This window comes from Ixodes scapularis, unplaced genomic scaffold (assembly GCF_016920785.2).
Source record: "Ixodes scapularis isolate PalLabHiFi unplaced genomic scaffold, ASM1692078v2 PGA_scaffold8__174_contigs__length_109621045, whole genome shotgun sequence".
Classification (NCBI taxonomy): Eukaryota; Metazoa; Arthropoda; class Arachnida; order Ixodida; family Ixodidae; genus Ixodes; species Ixodes scapularis.
The window spans coordinates 49,416,535-49,433,799 of record NW_024609883.1 but is presented as its reverse complement, the minus strand read 5'-3'; the positions used below and the strand labels follow the sequence as shown (position 1 = coordinate 49,433,799).

General features: G+C 44.6%; 1 protein-coding gene across 1 annotated transcript; it reads left to right on the top strand.

Moving 5' to 3' along the window:
- Window positions 1-9,270: 9,270 nt before the first annotated feature.
- LOC8032025 (zinc finger protein 135) lies at window positions 9,271-9,910 on the top strand. Its single transcript, XM_040212385.3, has one exon. It carries the CDS (start codon window positions 9,278-9,280, stop codon window positions 9,908-9,910), a length of 633 nt encoding a protein of 210 aa, XP_040068319.1. The 5' UTR covers window positions 9,271-9,277.
- Window positions 9,911-17,265: the final 7,355 nt, after the last annotated feature.

The following is a 17,265-nucleotide window of genomic DNA, read 5'->3' as shown; positions in this document are numbered from 1 at the left end:
ATCTATCAAAGTGTCAATTCGTTGTCAAGTTGCCATGTTGGAACCGCTGCCATGCCCAACGTAGCGTCGAGGCAACTCTCTTTGTGCGGCGCTAATGTCATCCCTCGCTAATACTCATGTCATTCCCCTGACCTGCTGACGAAGAACAAGATGTTGGCAAGGACCCCTACGAAGATAATACCTGAATGCAGCCAAAAAGTGTTCACGCCTTCGGCCACGACGTCTGCAAGAACAAAAACATGACCTGCCACCACAGAAACCACACTGCACCGTGGCGACTGCATTAATACGTCTGCAAAAAAGGGAGCAGTTTACAATCGCAGTATCAGTGCGCCCCAAAAATCTGATGTACACTAGCTTTCATTTCTTTTGTTTCGTGCATTACCCTGTCATTACCCCGGCTAACCACATCATATCCAGTGATCGATTGCACCGATTTTTTTCGCCGCTGTCACATGGGCTTGGGGGCAGCTCTTGGGTATTCTTTCACTATTTCTGGGTGCTGAGTCCGAGTTGGAGAGATTTTCGTCTCAACGTCTTGGAAGGTGCATCACGCCATTGTCTGAGCCTGTTCTGCACTTGATAAAACTAACATCTTCAGACCTTTTTTATGATATTAATCAGTTTCCGACAGGAACTTGTTCCCCGACGATTTTGTAACCAAACTGGGCCCTTCCAGTTTTTTATATACTCGCTGCCTCATTTGATATGTAACAAGCTTTCCACCATTTTCTACTTTTCTTTAGTGTTTCTTGGAACATATTTTGATGCTTCGGTACCCCCTTATGTAACGCCCCCTATGGGTGACCTAAAGGACCGGGACAAAATGAAAAATCGACTACACTATGTTTCGAATGTCGAGGTGCCTCAATTTAACTGCCGATGTTACCGCCTCCTGCTATAGTCGGCCTTCAGCATGTGCTCATTGCCCCGCGCTGTGCTTTGGCTGCACATGGACGCTCAAAACTCGCGAGATGGCAAAGCGTCGTCGAAAGTATGAAGCTTGCACTGGAGGTGGGAGAACCAAAGGACCTTCCTGTCATTCTAATTGTGTCGCTGACGAGAGTGTGCGACACCTAAAAGGGCCATCCTTCTCCGCCTTGGCCACCGATTGGCAGCACTAGCAAAGACTGCGTCTGCGTCCCCTCGCGTAGTGAAGTGCCGCCCGTTCCGACCTCTTTTAATGCGCCCGCGGCATCTCACAGTCGCATCTGCACCTTCCTGCGGCCAGGTTTCACAATCTCGTTCCAGAGTAAAAGTTTGGCACCTTGACGTTCAGAATCACCTCTGCATCCAGCATTGCTCTGTGTGTTTCGCGTCGTCCTACCTGGGGGAATAGCTCGGGTCTTGGCTTTCATCGTTTCCCGAGCAGCTTTAAGCTGCTGCGACGGCAACACACTGTCCTATTCTTTCTTTATTTGCGCCAGATTGTGCCTCTACAAAGCTCTTGCGTATTCGACGGATTGGAAATCGCACGAGAAGTATCTTTGGGCCCTCTTTTAAGATTGCACTTTGCTCACTGACAGAATGAGTGGATACAGATTAAGACGATTGTGATTTTTTTCTGCCATTAAGTTGAAGGAATCTCCGTTCTCGATTTCTGGGTCTTTTATAGAAAAATTTAGCATTGACCGTTGCCCCAAACGTTTTGTGTAGTGCTGTACTCGGGTAAGGTGACACTGATTAGAAACTAACATTGATTGCTACACAAAATGTCTAAGCAAAATGCTTCTGCTAGGAGTTGCACCGTCCTGCCACCACCCTTGTCGCATGCTTCCTGTACCGAGCTCAATTTCATTTGCTTCTTGCACAGAGGTTGCGATGATGTGAAAACGCGGAGCTCTTATTGGCTGATCGAAAAAAAGTGGGTAGACCTTGAGGTGCACCTAGCATTGAGGTCTACCCACTATCCTTCCAAGCAATGCCAATTGGAGCTCGGTGTTGTTCTGACATCACCGCAACCCCTTTGCAAGAAGCAGACGACTTGCTCTCCGCATAGTACTCATCCTAGCCTCATCTCTCCGCCCCCACCCCTCCTGCCCCCCTCCCAGCTGACGCCGCACAAGAACCCGAGGAAGGCGCTGTTGCAGACCAGCCCTCGAGTAAGCCGAAGGGCTTCCACGCCTTCAGCTACGACGTCCACGGCTTCTCCGACCGGAACGAGAACAGCACGATGCGCCACCACTCGCTCCACACTGAACCGCCGCGGCTGCAGTGCTGCACGTGCGGCGTGGAGTCCCCTCTGCAATCTTCGCTGACCGTGCACGGTCTGTGCCGTGACAGCGCCAGCCCCTACCGGTGTGACATGTGCTCAAGACGGTTCGATACCACCGTACTTGTCGAGAACCACCCGCATTCCCACACCAGGGAGCAGCCGTTCGCATGCGAATCTGGTGGCAATTCGTTCTGCGACAAGGCAGGCGTGACCAGGTACGAGGAGATAACGCACGTGGGGCGACGAGCCGACCACCTCTCCCCGGCGCCGTGCCTGCGCAGGGTTGTGCCGACGAACTGCACGAGTGTCCATGGGCCGAAAGAAGTGCTTCAGGTGCCCGCTCCACCCGGCTGTTGTGGGGAAACGGACAGACAGGGTGCTTCGTTTCAAGATGCACCAGCTGCCCAATCGAGCGTCGGAGCCTGCTCCTCTAGACCAGGCAAGCACCCCTCGTATCACTCGAAACCAACCTTGTCTCTGTTACTGTTTGCACAGTCCCATGAGCATAAATTGGAGTACCGTGGATCTCCGAACTGGGTTCCTCAGAACACGGGGGGGGGGGAGTAACGCGAAAAGCTTCCAACTAGTCATGACGTCATACACAGATTTTTCGGGCACCGAGCGCACGTCGCTCGTGTGGACACCGCATGCAATTGCAAGCCTGCCAGGTATGTTCCTTCACATCACACTGACACCAGTCATGATTAGGGATGCAGCAAACTTCTTTTGAATCGAAGTTTCGACTATCGAATCAAGTGGTTCGAAAGGTTCGAAAGATTTCGAACTTTCTATATTGTAAAATTCGAACGAAGTCAAATTTTCGAACTCGTTACACTAAGAAGCTCGACGCTTTTCGAACCGTTGAACTAAGAATTTCGACGCTTTATGAACCGTTGAACTTATGAGGCTAAAAATTCAATCCTTTTCGAACTTTAGAACTTATTACGCTGCAAAATTCAATGCTAGTCGAACTTCTTGCACTAAAAAATTCAAAGCTTTTCGAACTTTCCAATTTACTACTCTAAGGAATTCAATAATTTTTGAACTTTCAAACTTATTTATCAAGAGAATTAGAAAAGTTTTGAATTTTCGAATCCTGACATCTCAAAAGTTTGACGAACTTCGAACTTTTAGGGTAAAAGTTTGACGTTCATCGAACTTCGAAAGACTGGCGGACGATTTCATTTGAATTCAAGCAGTGAGGTACATTCGTAATTTTGTTTTTCCAATTTTCACATGTGGTGTTGCGTTCCTTACGAAAGACAATGCCGTTTATTTCAATCATCTGGCATGCTTAGTTTTAAAGAAATAAATTCCCGAAGGGGCGAGGAAGGACAACAGTTTTTCGACGATAGTCGTTTGTGCCATACTTGAAGCGCGCTATACACCTTTCCGAAAATCGCTCCTGGGCCGCCGCCATGTTGCTGATGCTGATGCGGCTGGTGTGACTCTCGCGCCCTCTATCAGCTAGAGATTTTCTGCCACTCCCTTGGACTGTGAAGACCCGCTCAGCGCGGTTCTCTACCTACATTTTTGTGGTTTTGCATTGAACGTTTTCTTGCCCCTCGGGAAAGTATCCGCATAATTTTTTTTATGCGTGCTGCATACCCTTTTTGTGTTATCTTCTATTGTGAGAAATAAGGCTGGTAAATGCCTGCCATTCAAGTTTTTCTGCTTTACATACACGGGAAACGAAGGAGATGAAGCGAGTCGAACGACCCTTGACGCGATTTTGCGAACATTGTTCTCCCTCTTCTTACAGGTAATCCGCGTAGAATCCTCAGTCCTCTCCTCTCCAAAAATAATTGTCCGGGTTGGGGTGGGAAACAGGTCAGTCGCGTTTGTTCCTTTGCCTTGGTGCGGTTGTGAAAAAAGGAAGCTCTCCCCAAAACGTGCCCCAAAACTAAGTCGTCTCGGATTCTGTCCGATCGTCAAGATGTGACTGTCGTCGACTGTGACTGTGTTATTTGAGATCTTTCTCAAATAAATTCTTTTCGGATTACGCTGCATCGTGTGGTATGTACGATATAGTGTTCGAATGCTAACACTTCCTCAACTGTATTTCCATGTCCTATCCATCGGTAAACATGTCATTTGTGAGCGTAAAAAATGCATGGCTTTCGGCCCCCTTCTTTTGTAATTTATTTTTGGCAGCAAAGCGTTTTGTCATTTCACATGCGGCGAATCCCGCTGCACCGTCAAAACTTATCGTAAGAAAAAAAACGCACAAATAACTAGAACTATACATTCCAGTTGCATTCGTTCTGTTGCGCACGTACCCAACAAAAATAGTTAAGTTTTTTTGGTTTTTGCTTTTTTTTTGTTTTTTTAATGGTGGCACAATGCTTTCTCAATGTCCTCGGGAACATACATGTACCATAAAACACAAAATATAGCGGGAAAATACGAGAATTTAGCCGCCAGCAGCGTTTGAAGCTGTGCCTGTGCAGGCTGCGCCTGTTGAAATCACAGTCCACTCGGTTAGGGTATGGAGAAACGCCAGTGAGAGTCTAGCCCCAAACTCAGTGACTGGGCTCGAAAACGGTTTGTTGCCCCTAGGGTCAAGTGTTCTTTGGAAAGGTGTATAGCCGTAGCTATTTATGGTAAAGATGTTAAACTTTTTAAGAATGATCTGTGTATAGCCTAGGTAAGTGTCGTCGTAAGATGTGATTATTGTTATTCAAGATAAGTTTTGAAGAAATGTCCAAACATGCATTTACGGGTAATTGTGCCCTGAACGTAGTATTTCTTTTTCGTCTAAGTTATTTAAGGTATTGCATTTAAATTAGCACTACAGACAGTACATATCATTGCCATCTGCAGAATACAAACTAATGTATTTATTGTTTTTTCACATTCAGGAATAAATCAACTCATGGGAGAAGATATCTCATATTGTTCAAGTTCAGCACGTCATTAAAAAATGAACATTTGTTTTTTCGCTTCACGTTCTTGGGACGTGTTTCTTTTAGCCTGTACACATTTTGGTAGGAGAAACTTGTTTCGAAGTTCTGAGCCTCTGAATATACAAGAATACAATGGCAAATTCTTGATAGTTTTTTTTTTTCTCCAGCTTTTTATCCCCGCATTTATTGTTATGTTTATTTTTTTAATCTTTTTTATCAACGGCACAGTTATTTAGGTCAAAAAGACATAGCTGTGAACTTCTGAACAACTAAGCATGTGACAAGTAGTGCCTTGTGACAACGAGTTTTCGAGAATGACCATCTACTCGATCTTTTGTGCAGTGAAGAGCGACAGTAGTTATAGATATGCATAAATAATTTCAGATTAAAATAAGCTCGACCCCGCCCTCTTTCCCGGTATTGTTTTCTTTAACAGTCCGAAATATCTGGAAGGGGGAAAGGGGGGCTGCAGCCCCCCCCCCTCCCCCGCTTTTCTTCTTCCAACGCCACTTATTTGGTAGAATGCTCCTCGACCTCGAGTTGTGTCAGCTTCTGTGCTTTTTGCGAGGCGTTTTCTCCGTCCTGGAAAATAAACCTTCAGGACAATTACAAACTTAATTTACTATATTTCAGCGTCACTCGGGCGGTGTTCGATCGGATTACTACCAGCGTGCAAGGGGTAGGGAGGTTTATTTTTGTAGTTTTTGTAGTTTTTGTAGTTTGCCAGGGTCGCTTCAAGGCTTTTCTGAGCTTCAACCTCCTGCTCGCCCCTGGCCGTTTGGACTGGATGAGTATCGTAAAACAGTGCGTTTGTGTGATCACTACAGTGTGATGCACGCTAAAGACCCTCCCCCCCCCCCCGGGGCTGGCGGTCACAATTGCTGATCTATGGTCACACGTCACTCTGCACTGGCAAATATTCCAGCGCATCCGGGACACTCGTCGTCTAATTCAATTGCCTGACCCAACTTCGCGGAGTCTAAATATCAGACCCTAACTTTTCTAAACCAGTGATTCGTGAAAACATTATTTGAAACTGAAACTGTGGAGGAACATGAAAGCCGGATTTCAACTTTGAAAACTTGGACCTAAAAAAAAAATGAAAAATCTTCATTTTTTTTTTTTTTTTTTTTTTTTGAGTTAAGCGGTAAAAGACAATTGAAACCTTCTAACTTTTCTAACTTTATTTAGAAAAAGTTTGTAATCTTCGAATTTTTTGAACTTTATGTCTATAAAAATTCGAAGCATTCGAATTTCATATCCAAAAAAATTCGAAATCTTAAAATTTTTCGAAATTCAGATTCCAGGAAATTCGAAATTTTTGAATATCTCGAATTTCAACTTAGGAAAGTTTGAAAACTTGGAATTTATCGAACCTCAAGTAAATAAATATTCAAAATATTCGAATCCGAAATTTTAGAAACCGTGAAAGCTTTGAACTTTTCGAATTCTAAACTCCACTGTGATCGAAAGTTAAGAATTTTTCGAATTCGAACCTTGGTCGGTACGAAAATATCGAAATTTTTCAAATTCGAACCTCAGTTCTCTTCGAAAATAGTGAAACCTTTCGAAATCGAACCTAGGCTGGTTCGCGACATCCCTAATCATGATGTCTTTTTCTGACCTTTTGAAAAATAGCAAGATTGCACATACATAGCTTTGATAGGCGCTGCATATGACATCTGTATATGACATCATGCTCTGGGAAGGAGGGGCTTCATGGTACTTTAAAAGATATTTTCTTCAGCCTCCGTGCACCAAATTTAAAAGTAATCTCTATATTCGTAATCCTGAAGGGCAAAAAAAAAAAATTTACTAAGTGTTTTTTGTTTTTTCTTTTCAAATGCAGAACCGCTTCAGTTTCCCTTTAAAAGTAAAAAGGGGACATACCACAACACACAACATTGGGGAGTTCGTTGCAATGCAGCAGGGAACCTTTGGTTATACAGTACATATCAATATGTGGTTGAACATTTCATATGTCCTCAGGACTTCTTTCATCCCGGATCGAGCCTACATGCGACTCCTGTCATTCTTATGTCTGGGTTGCTTGCTACTTTATTAGTTTCATCAAGCACAGAAAGTGTATGGTAGGAAATAGAAAATTCAAGAGGAAAAGACAAGAAAAGGGTGGCAAGCAACACCTCATTGCTGTCTTTCAGTCTGTTATTTGTTCCTTTTTTTCCTCTATCACTTCTAATTTTTCGTTTCCTACCTGAATCTCGGATTAATTTACGCTAGAATCTTGGTAAACGGAAATCGCTTAAGTGGAATTGTTGTTTAAACGAAACTACTACCTCGGAGTTTGTTTTTGTATTCATGCAATGTAAAAATATTCGCGTTATTCGGAACTCAAATATTCGCGCCTTCGGGTAAGTGGAACTGAACGAAACTATGTCGCCAACAGATATTTTTCGGTATCGCAGGAAAGAAAAACAACTCTGCAATAATAAAGCAGTATGAAAAATGTTTTTAATATTTCTTATGTTTTCTTTTTTTTCTCCTTTTTTGATGCATAGGTGGCTGTGTTGGGTACGAGTGGATCAACAGAAGTTCCGCTGTCATCTTGGGCCTAGTGGCCTAGTTTCTGCGATGGCGGCACCAAAGCAACAACTCCGTGCGCTCACATTAGAAAAAAACGTCGGTCATTACCGATTTTGATAGCGGTTGCTTCACGAAAACGGCGCTTGCAATGAAGTACTCTGCCATTTTCAGAAGTAGCCTGACAAGGATGAGAGAAAAGAAGAGGTTGCTAGATCTTAAACAAACCAATATCTCTTCATTTTTCTCTACTCAGTAAGTGATTGTTTTTAGAGACACCCTGGAGAGAGCAGGGAAAGAGGGAAATCGAGAACATGAATATTGGTTCAACTTCTTTACACGAATGGTGTGAATATACAAAAGCAGCAATTTGGTGTTTTTGTAATTATTTTGCCTTCTTCATTCACTAGCTGGTGTTTACAAATTGTGCACTGGTGGAAACAGCATTTAAGCTGGCATTTAACATTTTTAGTGCAGTTACGCTCAATACACTTTCAGTAAATGAAGCTCCTGATAAATGGAACAGATGTTCCTGGTCCAGGTTTCGTTTATTGAGATTGTACTGTACCAGCCGCATAGACTTTCCATTTTCCCAGGGGGAGGGGGGGGGGGGGCACTAGGCTAAGAAGTTCTCTGGGGGGGGGGGGGGGGTGTGCTTTTCCGTGCAATTTTTATTTACACCAGCAATTATAAGTAGTTTATTTTAGGGGGCACATTTTATAGTGTATGTATATCGCCATGTGTTCGTCGCTTTGTGTCAGTGTCAATCACAGTGCAAGCGTAGCCGTGTGTTCCTCGCCAGTACCACGGCGCATGCGCAAAACTGAAAAACAAAATGCCTGTACCAGCTGCGAAGTTGTGGGCGTAGAACTCAGGCCCCTGTGCTTCTGAAGCACTAATCCACGTAAACAGCATCTTGATGTAAATTATGGCCCGGGGGGGGGGGTGCTCTGCCCCCCCTGGATCTCACCAGGGGGGGCACGAGCCCCGATGCCCCTTCTTAGTCTACGCCTATGTACTGTAGATCATTATAAACCTGCACCTGCTGTCCTGCACACTCATTTGGTTGAGTTTCATTATAGTGAAACTTGCATCTTGTAGAATTGCCTTCCCAGTGTGTCATGCAGGCTAGCTTACAAGCAGGGCCGTTTTGGTTTGCTATGGTTTTAGTTTCTATAGTTTAACATATGCAAACAGATATACACCTAGCTACTTCAGGTTGCTGTTCCAGCCAATAATCTAGTAACAAAGCCTAATTGTATTTGCCCTATACTTCCATCTACTTCTTCGTTAACCTTGTATCAACAGACATGTCTGTGGTAATGTGAATTGACTCGGACTACTGCTAGCCGAAAGAGATGAAATGCCACGTGGGATGCCTCTGCCATGCTAAGCTATGAAATTGAGAGCCATATTGCGACCACAAAAAAAGTGGCAGTCTATTCAAACCTTTTTTTTTTAATCTTAGTTGGGGTTTTCTGCATGACTTTTCTGTTACCCCATCTGGAACACAGCTGGGCCATCTCATATTGCTCCTCCCTGCACCCTAGTCTCAAAGTTTTATGCACTACTGCATGTCAGTTATGCTTGCATTATTTACCCGTCGAGGTGCTTGATGTCAATGTGCCTCGGGGTAACCACTGACGTGCCAGAGTTCAGCATTAAAGCACCCCACTTGATGCTGTGCAGAGGTCCCGCCTCCCACTCGTGCTCATTCCACCTTCACCTCCCCACCCCTTCTTTTCTTCGACCAGCTGACAACAAACAAAATGCCGAAGAAGATGAGACCTCGACGCCGCCGAAGCTGATCCACACCTTCCTCTGTGACGACTGCGACTACACGACCCGGAACGAGAACTTCCTGATACGCCACCGCAGAGCCCATGTTGAGACGAACTCGCTTCTGCAGTGCCACGTGTGCGACGAGGAGTTCCCCCAGCTGGCCCTGCTCGAAGCGCACACACCGTCGCATCTCACCGCCAGGCCCTACATGTGCGACGTGTGCGGCGCACGGTTCCAGAACCTCACAAACGTCAAGGACCACGTGCGCAAGCACACTAGGGAGCGGCCCTTCGCTTGCAAAGTCTGCGGCAGGACGTTTGTCTACAGGTCCAGCTGGATAAGCCATGCCAAGACGCACCCGGAGCAGAGGCCGTTCGCATGTCACCTGTGCCCGGAGACGTTTCTTCTCAAGCGTTCGCTGAAGGACCATTACATGAAGCAGCACACAAATAAACAGTGTCTCTAAAGGCTGGACACATAATTGGAAAACCTTGCAAAGTAAGTCGATGGGCCTCTTTCGGCACTCTTGTTGGAGTGCCTTTGTAGACGTCGCATCGTCTGGTTTCCGATGGGGGGGGGCACCAGGCTTGGGTAAGCATGCTGCTGTAATTAAAAGAAAATCCTCGTCGCCAAAAATGTAGTAATTAAAAGAAAATGCGGACACCCGAGAAAATAAAGAAGAGCAGGGTCTGCGTGGTTCTGCAGAAAACGAGGGTTCTCACATGCCGAAGAGGTGACCGGCGAGCCGGGCGCGGGAGCCCCGGACGGAGAGAGAGAGACGTCCGACGCGGTCGGTAGTTGAATCGTAACTCTTTATTTAAAGGGCCCATGAAACGAATTTTGGGCTAGAATAAATCAATTTATATTGGGATTTTACTAATAGCACATCATTCAGTGGGCCAAAAAAACAAAGGTAGAAAGTCAGAAGCCTGACTTTCGCCACGAAAATTTGCAAAACATAGCGGACTATTTCGTACCTCCTTCCCTTCGTAAGCTCTCCGCCTTTCCACTGTGATACATCCGCGGACCCCGCAGCGCGTCACCGGGCTACTAGCCACCGTAACCGGGCCCCGCAGCGCGTCACCAGGCCCAAGCGCACGTCACACGTACGACACCGGACCTCACTAAATCCCTTTACCCCTAAGCTGACATTGCGGTGGAAGCTACGCGCTTGCCGGACCAATCAGCCGCCTCCCTTTCATCACCTGACCTCATTCCCTGCGGGTCGGTATGCGCGAGAGAGCGTGATCACGTGGAAGATGTGCGGCTGGCCTAACGAGCACGTAGCTTCAACAGCACTGTCAGCTTCGGGGTGAACGAAGTGGGGAAAGCTACTAGTCGGAATTTTGAGCGACGGGCTAATCTTCTAGGGGGACAATAGCTGTGTCCGGCTACACAAGCGAGATTCCAAGCCAAAGGGGACTCCTCTCCCCTTTCCGTCTTCTTGAACTGTTTGGTACAATGCGCGGTTTAAGAGTTGAGAAGGAAAGCTAAGCAGAAAAAAGTTGGAAAAGCGTTTCATGACTCTTTTAACGGTCAACAACGTGGGGTTGGGCGCCACGGGGACGCAACCCTGATAACACGGGCGCAATGGTGGAAGTGTGGCGCCATCTAGGTAGGGTGGCGAGAAAGACTTAAATGAAAAAATTGAAATACTTCACATGCCTCAGTGATTCACGCGCTGGCCTCCAGCCGGTTTCTTGATTTTCTTATGCTTATTGGCTAAGAAAAATTTGCGAAGTGGCTAAAGGCTGGCGCGTGAATCACTGAGACGTGTTTACCTAAGCTTCTGCCCCTCTCCTCTTTCTTCCCCCATAAGACAGGCGATCTGATGTCTCTGAAAATGTGCCAATCAGAGTGTGCCGAAATCGGCCAGTTGACTTCACGAGGTTTTGAAATATGCAGCCTTTGTTGGGCCGAGACATCGTTTCAAGATGCCCCCGAACTCGCCCACAAATTTTCTATGCTCGAAGCTGCATTTCATGGCTTGCACCTGGACCCATGAAGGACACAATGAAATGTCAACTACTGTAAAATCAGAAATGTGAAATGGTAAATCTCTCAGAGTTTGCATGGTCGTGTTTCTTTTGTTCTTTCTTTATTGCTCAATATGTCCATATTATGTAACAGATGTGGGACATTTACCCTAGCATGCTATGTACATTTGTGTGTTGACTTTGGGCATAAAATTTAAAGAAACAAGCATTCAAGTGATGAGCTAAGCCCTTCCTAATGATTACTGTGTGCAGAAAGGAAACCTTGAGTGTTCCATCATTGTAAATCGTTTCATTGTGCTACAACAGTGGCTAGATACGTGTGGCAGGAAGATGTAGTGTACAGCGTGTAGTCAAATATTATAGTCTGCTGAATAGTTTGAACGTATGAATTTTACTTCAACGAGAAAACTTATGATCACTCATCCAGCCTTTCTTATTTTAAAACGGCGTATATTTGGGATACAACAGTTTCGCAGACTGTTTGAAACTCTGTTTCACAAAAACTCTCCGCAAAAAAGGAAGTTCCAAGAGCTTGATGGACGCTTTCAGCTGGCCTACACGCCCGCGAATGGGATGAAAGCAGACTTCTATGTAGTTCAACTACTGTACTCAAGTTACTGTAGTTTAACTACTTTTCTGAGTAATTTAGTAACTTTAAATTACATTTTTATTTCGGTAATTAGTAGTTTACTTTAATTACTTTTTTTGAGTGACTTACTCAAGTTACAAATTACTTTCGAATTTCAGTGGTTGTTTTGCATATCAACAAGGAGATACGATGTTGGAAGATCAGCTGATATTTGCAGAGGGGGAAGCATTTTCACAAGCCAACCCCCCCCCCCCCCCCCCCCCCCCCCCCCACCCCACCCCACCTCTTGCAACAACACTGCTACGAGGCGAGCGGAGCGAACAGACACGACGCAAGAGAGGCCAAGTAACTGCGGGATTAGCGCCGAAGACGCGTTTCCCTGTGTCCCGAAGCTCAAGGAGACTTGACCGATTTAAAGAAAGGGCCGGTCCCCGCTTTTCCCCAACATAGAAACTCTCACCCACTACAGGAGGTGTGCACACTGCATCCTCAAGGAGGCAACAAAGTGCAGCACCTACTCTGAAACTCATCTGGTGCTCCCGTAGTTTGTGCTGTACTCGAAGAATCGTGTGCTAAAGGGCAACGCAAAGATTACATTTTTGCGTTGCCTTTCCTCCCAAAACTCAGAATATGCAGATCTTCAAAGATCGTTCGAGAAACCTGTAATAATTCCCCCAACGTTCTTAGGGGAAAAAAAAATAAATAAAAAATAAACAATCAGTGTTCAGAAGTACCCTATGTACATGGTGCTTAAAGTACCACTGTTTATAAAAAATGTACTTTACTTAAAGTTAACTCTCTGTACATGTACTTGCATTTTCCGAGGTAAGCAAAACTTCCGACTTCAATGTACATACCCGAAATTGAAAACAAAAAAATGGCGGTATCGTTGTGTGAAGACGTACTATTTCGACACGTCATCTGGTTATTTCTCTGAGTGAATTAATCGCGGTTGTAAGATCGATGGAAATAAGTGCCTTTAATAAACTTTATTTGGACTCCTTGAGTCTCAGGTGGAGGAGCAAAAGGTAAACAGATTTACCTGACGAGGCCCCACCACCCTGTACATTGCTCAGCAGAGAATCAAAACAGACTAGAAATGAACACAAGTAAAAACGACAGTATATCTTATCAAACAATGTGTCACTGCGCGAAACGAAAAACGAAACAATCCTTCTACAGAGTAATGAATTATTAAAGTACAAACTGGCAGGGGGGGGGAGGGGGAAGCAATGAGCTTTCAATCAAATTAACACAAATAACGGTGATCAGAGCTGATTATACCCTATTCAACCCAATGCATAACCAAAACGCAATTTCCTATTGTAAAATATAACGTTTCATGTTACCTTTGAAGTCAATAAGGGAAGTAGCATTCCTCATTAATTCAAAAACACTTGGATGATCGTCCAAAAGCTGTGGTATTTTATACGCTAGAGCTTGGGAGCCATGATTCGTCCGTATTTTTGGCTTTGTGTATATTTCATGTCTTAAATTATATTGTGTTGTTTTAGGGTGGTAGGTGTCACAAAATTAATTTTGGTCACTGCTGTACTCGCGGTATATTATCATCGCTAGTCTTAAAAGAAAGAGCTGATGGATATTTAAAATTCGATACTTGACAAAATATGGGGCTGAATGATCGGTATAGTGAAGGTTTTCGATGCAACGAACAGCTTTTTTTTTTTTTTGTAGGCCGAATAGTCTGTCTAGATTTGTTTTTGTTGTAGTTCCCCAAACTAGTAAGCAATAATATAAATGAGATTGCACAAGACTGTAGTAGAGTTGGCACTTAAGCCAACAGGGAAGGAGATGTTTAAGTTTATACAAGATTCTAATAGATCTGGATATGCTAGAGCGAATATGATTGATGCGATCTGTCCAGCTTAAGGTTTCTTCGAACCAGACACCTAAAAATCTTAGGGAGGACACTCTTTCTAATTCTGAGTTTCTAAATTGTACCGAGAAGTTACTACAGAGTTGCTTATGCACAGGCTTGAAAATAACATATTTTGTTTTGTTAATATTCAATTCTATTTGACTAGACTCTAGCCACAGCGCAAGTTCGCGTAACCAAATGTTTGATAAACCTTCTATTACACTAACATCCTTATCAGTAAAAAACACATTGGTGTCGTCTGCATAAAGTTGTACAACAAAAAAAAGTAGTGGTCCCAGAATTGACCCCTGAAGCACACCATAATTTATTTTCATTAGTTGCGATTCATACTCAATGATTTTTACATATTGTGATCGTCCAGATAAATATGTATTAGGTTCCAAGTTAGGCCCCTTATGCCATAGTGCGTCAGCTTTTTTTGGAAGAATGTCACGTTTAATCGAATCAAATGCCTTGCGAAAATCCAAAAAAATTCCTACTGTATATAATTGATTTTCAAAACTATTAATTAGCTTATCTTTGATATATAGCAAGGCTTTTTCCGTGGATTTGTTTTTCTGAAAGCCTTACTGTTGCTTTACAATTATGTTATTTTTTTCAAGGTAACTAGAAAGCCTAACGTTGATTACTGCTCTTGAATTTTTGAAAATAAAGGTAGCACAGAAATTGGCCTACAGTTATTTATATTATTGCGTGGGCCACCTTTATGTATAACGCAAACTGGCAAGTTTCATTTTTTCTGGAAATATACCAGTCAATAACGATGTGTTACGGATATGTTCTAGAGGGTAGCTTATAAAGTGCGTAATTGCCTTAATCGGAGCCGCTTTTATATCATCTGATTCGGCCGCTGTGTTATTACTTAAATTCTGGAGGAGCCTCGTTATCTTCGCCTCCGTCACAGGGCAGAGGAAAACTAAATTTGCATTTGCAGCTGGCGACATATATAAGGCTCAAAGCTACTACTTGATACGGATTTAGTGGGGCCTGGTAACCTTGATTCTAAGTAGGTCGGTGCCACGAACCCACGACCAGAGTTGGTCGTGGCATCAACTCTGGTCGAGGTCGATGCAGAAAGACAAAAACACTCTCGAACCAGAGTGCTGCGCCAACGCTCTGCTTAAAGGAGCTGTGCAACAATTTCAGGGTTTAGCTTAAATAATTGTGGTGGTTGATGCCTGACACTTCTGAAGTGAACTACAGAAAACAGATTTTGCCTGGATACCCTAGTTTTTATTTTAAAAAAAAGAAAAAGATCCAGGTTTTTTTGCCGCCTTTCAACTCGTACATCGTCTTCCGGGTCACGTGCACTGTGACGTCGATGGGGTAGGCGCGGGGTTTCGGTAAAGTTCCCTCTTTAGAGCCATCAGTGAACAGCGAAAACACATCCGCTCGCGACCGTGTGACCACGTGCTGGCGGGCCCAAAATGTGTTAAGTAACTTCTTAACTAATAGTTTATGTGCCATGTCGCAATTATAATTTTAAAGGCAGCCATTGTTAGAGTCTAACCCAATTTAAAAATTCCGCGAAACGGCAAGGACTTTTGAGATTTTTAATCGGTCAAGTTTTGTGTTTTCGCGCGATTCCAAAAACAGCGAGCGCGGTTGGAGCGCCGGAAGTTGCGCATTTATGCTTCACTATCTCGACAGGATGTCCTTGGTAGATGGGCCAACGTCGCAGCTGCAATGTCTTCACTTCCTCCGCTCCTACCGCGCGTGGTTTTTGAATCGTGCGAAGAAAACGCCAAACTTTATCAATAAATATCTGAATGCCCCTGTCCATCTCGCGAATAGTTTAAATTGCGTTATGCTCTAATAATGGCTGCCTTTAGAACTGTCATTGCGAGAGGGCCTATGGGACCAGCAATTAATTTTTAATTTTTCAACATTTTCAGTTTTATTTTTTTAATTTACATTTCCCGAACTTCTGGTGTTCATAACGTGATTTAAACACATGGTTTCCGCTCAAGGCCGACGCGAAACGATGAATGAAATAAAACCTGCTACTCTTTCAAGATATATTATTTTATTGATGTCTATAGGGAAGCCTTCGCGTAGTTCACACCCTGTCTGTTTACAGAAATATAGAGAACTTTCATTGGCGTGACAAAACCAGAAAATATAAACACGGACGAGCAGGCATCTTTGACAGATGCGTGCTCGCCTGTGTTCTTGTCCCTCCTGTGCTTATTTCTTTCTGTTTTTGTCAACTAGTTACTAACATGCATTGCTTATTACGTAATAATCATGGCGTAATTTACCGTTGTCTAGTGTTCTAGTGCTAGTTTCTAGCACTAAATGGGACATGAAACTGCTGGGTTCAAATTTTATCACGTCATGTTGCGTAGGCCCACAAACAAGAGAATCAGCATATGAGGGCAAGAAGCCAGAAGCGTTATTTTCGCTGTGAAAAATTTAAAATAAGAATGAGCCACCGTATTGTCTCCGGAAAAGCTTGCTGACTTTATTTTGACGTGCATGCCCGTCACTCAGACGTATACGGTGCCGGACGGCAATGTCTAGGTTCGCTTTTGTGCCCGAGTTACTTCGGAGGCACAAATCCCCGAACCCTTGCAATGTCCTGAGCACCATGCATACCTCGGCAAACCTCACTCATGAGGGCCCTCACTCACCCTCATCTTCACAGGTAAGGTGAGGGTGAGTGAGTTTCTGAACCAGGAAAATTCATGAGTGTGAGGGTGAGTGAGGGCTGTGAGTGCGGTGAGGGCCGTGAGGTCTGTGAGGGCGGTGAGGGCCGTGAGGGCGGTGAGGGCCGTGAGGGCCGTGAGGGCGGTGAGGGCCGTGAGGGCGGTGAGGGTCATGAGTGCGTGAGGGGCGTGAGGGCGGTGAGTGGCGTGAGGGCCATGAGTGCGTGAGTGGTGTGAGGGCGGTGAGTGCGTGAGGGGTGTGAGGGCCATGAGTGCGTGAGGGCAGTGAGTGGCATGAGAGGCGTGAGAGCCGTGAGGGCCGTGAGGGCGGTGAGTGCATGAGGTGTGTGAGGGCCATGAGTGCGTGAGGGCGGTGAGTGCGTGAGGCCCCCTTCAGATCGAGCATCTTTCTCAGCAATTTTGGTGTTAATGGCGGGCTTTCCCTAGATCGACACGAATTGCTGAGATCGGGTCCGGCTCGAAAGAAGCAAGCAACTCGGAGCAATTCGAATACGTTCGAAGCGGCTGCATCCAATCAGGGACGCTAAATTTTCACGTGATACCTCGTGCCGGTGATGATGATGGCACCGAATGACTTGGTTCTGGTTTGAAATCGATCGTTTTTTTGAAAATAAACTGTTTCAGAAAGGTGCATTAGTATTCTTAACGAGGTTTAAATGCATAAAA

Bases quoted from the DNA above. Each gene is read 5' to 3' on its own strand.
- LOC8032025 (XM_040212385.3), top strand. From the start codon at position 9,278: ATGTCAATGTGCCTCGGGGTAACCACTGACGTGCCAGAGTTCAGCATT.